Here is a 6067-nt window from a genome sequence, read left to right as displayed (position 1 = left end):
GAGGAGAGGAGCGAGTGCGATCGCACATCGTGATTCCAATGTTGCATCATGGAATCGAAGACTTTCAAAGATTCTTCTCCTAGCGCGAACATCCTGCAGTTCTCCCGTCAGGCCCAGTCGAGGTGACATGGAGAGCGTTTTACTTTCTGTAGAACGGCCCAAACCATGCTTTCTGATTCCAGTTGATGAATCTAGTCCCTGGGTATCGACCCTGTGGGGGGTGAAGTAGTGAGAGTGAGGGAGTGACGTTGATGTTGCTCCACCTTGATAGCAGCAAACATGTTGACGTTCGTCATGATACCGATGGAAGTCAAGTTCAACGCTGCTCACAAGCTCTCAGCTCCTCCCACCTTCTGCTCCCTCCCGCCACCTTCAACAAGCTCAATCTCTTCGTCCTCTGGGACTCTGTTGACCCAGGACAGGAGGACGTCGTATGGAGCGTCCGGGTCAACCCGCCAGTCGTAGTCGTTGGGGACGAGCCATCTGAAGGCATGTAAGATGGTGGGAAAGGCGGTCGAAAGAACCTCTCGAGGTAGTCCGGGTGGATACTGTGAATGCGAAAACATCTGACAACATTGAAGGTTAGAAAGGAATAGGAGAAGTAGCATGACGATGATGATGATGATGATGATGATGATGATGATGATGATGATGATGACGACGATGATGATGATGATGATGACGACGACGACGACGACGATCATGATGATGATGATGATGATGATGATGATGATGGTGGTGGTGGTGGTGGTGGTGGTGGTGGTAGAGGAGAAGGAGGTGGTGGTTGAAGGTTCAGGGGAGTTGGTACCTGTTGAGAACCACGGAGAGCAGGTAGACGTTGAGCATGCCTGTATCACAACAGTAAGAAGCGCGTGCTTGACTAGGAGATCAACCTATCATCCGATCTCCCATCCCTCCGCAGCCTCCCTTGCAGACGTACACGAGCTTCTGCCGACATCTGCGAGGAGGGAGGGGAAGATCGTCGTCGTCTTCGAAGAACGTTCCAGGAGGACACGAGGGACAGCCTGGATGTGAAGAGAGTGAGGAAAAGAGGGGAAGGGAGCGGAGGCTAGAGGAGAGGAGAGGAGTGGACAGGAGAGGAGTGGAGAGGAGAGGAGAGGAGAGGAGAGGAGAGGAGAGGAGAGGAGATCGGCAAGGGTTCACCTCTGAAAACTTCCCGAGTGACTGACGATGAAATTGCCGAGGCGGGATCGAACAATGTGAAGTTGAGGACGCGACTCGCGTCATCCTCCAGCTGGAGTTGAGCTTGGAGACACACTGACTCGAGAGCCATGTGCTCTAAGTTGACAGTAACCCACGGTAGAAGATCCTGCTCCCGCTCCTCCTTCTCTTCATCCTCCCCTTTCAGCGACGAGGAGGAAGAGATCGAGATCCGGAAGGACCAAGAGCTGTTCCTTGGAGAAGGCATCCGGACTAGCAAGCTGCACCTCAAGATGGTGTCTGTGATAGCCAGCTGATGGGTACCAAGAGGCTCTATCACTCGCAGCACTTCTCCCTCCCCCTCGCGCTCCATCATGTGGGATGGGAAGGGGCAACGAGCAAGGACCCTGAGTCTCTCTGTGTGGAGGATTTGGTTGCTGGGCCATGTAAGAGTCAGACCTGCTGTAGAGAGGTGGTGACGCATTTCCCCGGGATCAGACTCGAATATGCGAATCTGCAAACACTTCAGCCCAGCATGTTGACAAGTTCAGAGGTCACAAGCAACCTTGGAGGTTGGATTTCGATCCTTGATGAGAGACACCTGAGCACAAGACAACGTTGACAAGAGCTCTGTCATACAACGCTTTCACCTGGAAGACAACCACTCTGTTGTTCGCTGATCGCCAGCTCCTTTGATCTGCGGGAGGTTGAGGGCGAGAAGCAGATGTTCCAAGTCACCTACGACGACCCCGTCCACTTCCAGCGACAGGATGCAACCAGCGTAGGAGGAGTTGATCTCTGCATAAAGTTGCAGATCTCGAAAGAGTCTCATGGCAACAGAGATTTCAACTTGAACTGCAGCAGCGGATTCATCGAGAATGAAAACAGTCTGATGACCGTCCTCGACCGTTGACGCACTTGACAGGTTGCAGGAGACAGATGCTATCATGCTGTCAAGACCTCTATTTCCCGTCCGCAGCTCCGCCGACAAAACTTTGACAACTTTGACGGGATCGACCACGAAAGGATGAGAAGGCGATGGGAAATGGGTACCTCCTTCCAGCTCACGTCAGCTAAGATGGACAAGAAGCGTCAAAGTCTTACCGGGGACAGCAAGCAACCAGACTCTGAGCCCGAGGGGAGACAGGAACCTGAAGACAGAGTGTACATCTCCAAGAGTTGGGACGATTTCAATAAAGACAGTTCCCCTTCGACTCGCGTTAGGGCGAGTCAAGACAAACATTCACATCATGTCACCTCCTCGCAAACAGCGCGTTGTAGCAGCTTCCTCCATGAGGGGCGATGATGAAGCTGGAGTCAGCGACCATCTGGGCAATCTCGAGGAGGGGAGGAGCGTTTGAAGAGAGGATGCGAGCGATGCTGAAGTCCCTCGTAGGAAGAACTCCCGCCATCTTCGCCCTCTCCAGGAAGTTTCGAACTGTCCTGACAACTTGCTCCTCGTTGAGCAAACAACGAGGGATGATTTCTGAGCCAGAAGGCTGGTAACCTTTGACTATCTTCCCTCTCTCCCCATTGACCTCCCCGTACTGATGGTTGTCAGTGCGCGGAGCAAGGTTCCACTTGCAGAGATTCTGATCTGTACGCCGAGAGAAAACAACAACTCTCAACAAACTCCCTCCTCCATTCTTGACTTCAGTCCCGCCATAGATGCTCTCCAACGAACAGTTCTGGTTCCCCTTGGAACAAATCCATTGATATGACCATCCACGTTGTCTTGAAATTGCATGCTGAAGGAATAGGATTGGTCAGACCTATGGAAATCACCGAGGGGAGGAGGGAGAGAGGAACGCTGGCTAGAAGAAAGGGCATTCAAATGATAGGATATCTTCTTACCATGTTCAAAATCGATCCAAGTAAAAGATTTCGAGCCAACGAAAGTTTGCCTGGTGGAAACATTACACACCGGAAAACCTGACCCTTGAGGGTTTTCATTACCATTGAAGCGATAGAGACCGTACATGTACTTTCCGAAATCAAGGTCGGGAGATGGTATGAACAACAGACTAGCTCGAAGGTAACTTGAGCATAGTCTGTAAGACGGGTGCCTCCAACGGTTGTGATCAAAGTTTGACAGGCAGAGCGTGTCGAGCTCGAAAGTGCACTCAGTTTTCCACTGCAGCTTGTCATTTTCGATGATGAAGTCGAGGATGGGATAGATATTGCTCGGCAGCCGAGACTCTAGAAGCGCAAAGGCTTGACAAGTCTCCTTGTTGTCATAGTATCTGGAGAGGAACTCGATTCCGTGCATGAATGCAGGGAGAAAATCTTGCAAGAAGTGTTGCCAGGTATTGCTGGCATACACAGGAACAAGAAGCGCTCTCTGGACCTTGGAACATGTCAGGACATGAACAGCACAGGGTCAAGCATCAATCAGGGTACTAAACTACAAGGGCTGGAGTAGGACCTGGACAATGTTTGCTTGGTTGATCTGCTTGCAGATCAGAAGTGATTCTTTCGTGGATTGATAGGCAAATAGAGATAGCATCTCCCCCTCGTCGGAACAAAGGTGACTGGCAAAGCTGAAGACACACGTCAGAAAACAGCAGCAGTTTCGAAGACATGATGTATTTACAGCAGTTCACCTGACTGTAACGTTTGGAACGATGACCGTGTGGGTTTCAAGGGTTGACGGATTTGTTGGTGTCTGCAAGTGATATCCCAAAGTGGATCTCAACAACGATTCTTCATCCTAATGCGAAGGTCTCAGTGGTCAAATTAGCCTGACATACTTCACTTACCTCCTCTAAACAATTCGGTCGAGTCTGGATAGCTTCGACCTCGGCAATAGGAGGACTGGTAAGCACCAGACATGAGTAAGATTGTACCATGACAAATCTACTCACTGTTTGATAAAGAACAGGTCGTGGTTGGTTGTGTAGTGAGAAAACCTGGTCGCATTTAGAAACATAATTTCATGTTTGATCTGTCGGTACGACAGCTGCAAGATTGGCAAAGACTCATTGATTGCTGATTCTTCTGTTGAGTTTGGAGTTAGAGCATTGGTATTCATATTCCAACTGTCTGTTTCTGCCTCCAAACTTTGAATATGCCCCAGCATTTCCTCCATTCTGGTCTTGAGAGTATGGCGTTGCATCACGAACCAATACGCTCTCCTTCTCATGAACTCTCGTGATGTCTTGTTCTCTACATAGTATCTTATCTTCTGCACCAAATCCTCAGAATTTTTCAAGTCATAAAGTACAACATGGCGGCCGTCTTCGAGGTCGTGCCCGAGACTCGATACATTCCCTTCCGATTCCCTTACACTTGCATTCATTCTTGGCCGGCGTCCTTGGACCTTGTTATGAAACACCAAACCACCTTGAGCAATCACGTTGAACACGTTTTCGTCCCAGTATCCTTCTGTTGAGCAGCCGCGGTAGAAGGGCGAGCAAGGCGATAGGAGCAGAACGAGCTTTGAGCAACGCAACGCTTCACCCAAAGTCTCACCATCTACACCAGCAACCTCATGCCTGATCCGCAAGTCGGGGAGACGGTCACGGAGCACGCGAACAAGCTGATTCCTGATGTGCACATGCTCCTTGCGCGAGTTCATGCCTGGGACGACGACGTCGTAGAGGAGGTGAGTAAGAGGACAACTGGGAAGAGAACGCGGTAGACCGTCGTGCTCGCTTGCTCGCTCGGCAGCAGCGCCTGCGAGCAGGACATGTCGAGCTCTTCCTCTGATCTTGGCCAGCCATCCGCTTGCGTCAGAGGACACGACATAGTCGCTGCTCCACAACTCACTGTCTCCTTGCAACTCCAAGAGTGCTGGTTGACCCCTGATAAGTACGACTGACGGGATTCCAAACTTCCTGCATGTCTCCCACACTTGGTCTAGGTTCCCGTACCCCTGGTCTAGAAGACCTTGTGAGGGAATGTAGAGGAAGAGGTCCGGTAGATGAATCTCTACAGCTATCCGGGCAATATCATGGTTGTTTTCGGTCTCTTCGATCCGATAAACGTCAAGACCAAGGTCCTGCAGGGCGTCGGCATGGAGCGAGGAGGGCATGTTTGTGATGGCCTGCATGCTAGAAGAAGACCACATGTTGAAGTTTCCCATGATCACCACAGAACGAACTCCATGGACCTCGATAGGAGGCTTCGACGAGAATAGAGTTCTGAAAGGAATCTCGACTTCTCCGATCTTGTTCTGATGGCTGTCGAAACCAACAACGTTCAAACTGTGATGCCCTGATGTCAAGAGCTTCTTCTGCTCCGTCTCGCCCCTGCCCAGCAGCACCAAGTGCTCCACATCCTCTCCTTGCGACATGCCCTCAAAAGCAATGTCGTCGTCCAGGATCAGTTGATACCCGTGCACGTCATCTTCGAGCCGAAGTCGCACCAGAAAAGGCAGGCTACGGATCAGCTCTGACTGCTCGGGTGCTGCAACTTGCACCCAACCATCTCCCTCCGTCAATAGCAACAGAAGCAGCAAGTGCAGCAGCATGGGTGGCAGCCGGAGCCCCCGCCCCCGTCTTTGCCGCTATCTTATCATGATGGGGAGGCTCTTGTTGTCAACACCATCTTCATGATACTCTCATCTTCCTCTCCTCTGTCCCCATGTTCTGCCCTCCCTCCTTCTTCCTCCTCCTCCTGCCTCTCCTCCTCAGCGCTCATGGTCGACATGGAGGGTCCGATCTTGACAGTGACGATGTTTCGCTTTTCCTCTACAATGAAGCTCGCCTCAGTATATAATATGGTTTATTTTGGGGGCAGTGAAATACTCCTAGTCAACAGAAGAACGGGGGGCGGGATGAAGGAAAGGCAATGAAGTGAAAACAGGAACGAGGCAGAATGGAGTGAGAGAAGAGGAGAGGAGAGGAGAGGAGAGGAGAGGAGAGGAGAGGAGAGGAGAGGAGAGGAGAGGAGAGGAGAGGAGAAG

The 6067-nt window shown here is 51.1% G+C and overlaps 1 protein-coding gene across 1 annotated transcript; it reads right to left on the bottom strand.

Annotated features, from left to right (window-relative positions):
- Positions 1-326: 326 nt before the first annotated feature.
- Positions 327-5632, bottom strand: GUITHDRAFT_143268 (hypothetical protein; the record flags this gene model as incomplete). Its single annotated transcript, XM_005826601.1, has 17 exons — positions 327-483; positions 525-566; positions 809-848; positions 894-1025; positions 1165-1675; positions 1727-1762; positions 1812-1858; positions 1900-2016; positions 2080-2217; positions 2266-2312; positions 2419-2758; positions 3016-3065; positions 3099-3508; positions 3587-3701; positions 3765-3871; positions 3921-3975; positions 4026-5632. The coding sequence occupies 17 exons, from the start codon at positions 5630-5632 to the stop codon at positions 327-329; spliced, it is 3951 nt and encodes a 1316-aa protein (XP_005826658.1).
- Positions 5633-6067: the final 435 nt, after the last annotated feature.

This window comes from Guillardia theta (assembly GCF_000315625.1).
Source record: "Guillardia theta CCMP2712 unplaced genomic scaffold GUITHscaffold_73, whole genome shotgun sequence".
Taxonomy (NCBI): Eukaryota; class Cryptophyceae; order Pyrenomonadales; family Geminigeraceae; genus Guillardia; species Guillardia theta.
The sequence above is the reverse complement of the archived record's forward strand: the minus strand, read 5'-3'. Positions and strand labels throughout refer to the sequence as shown.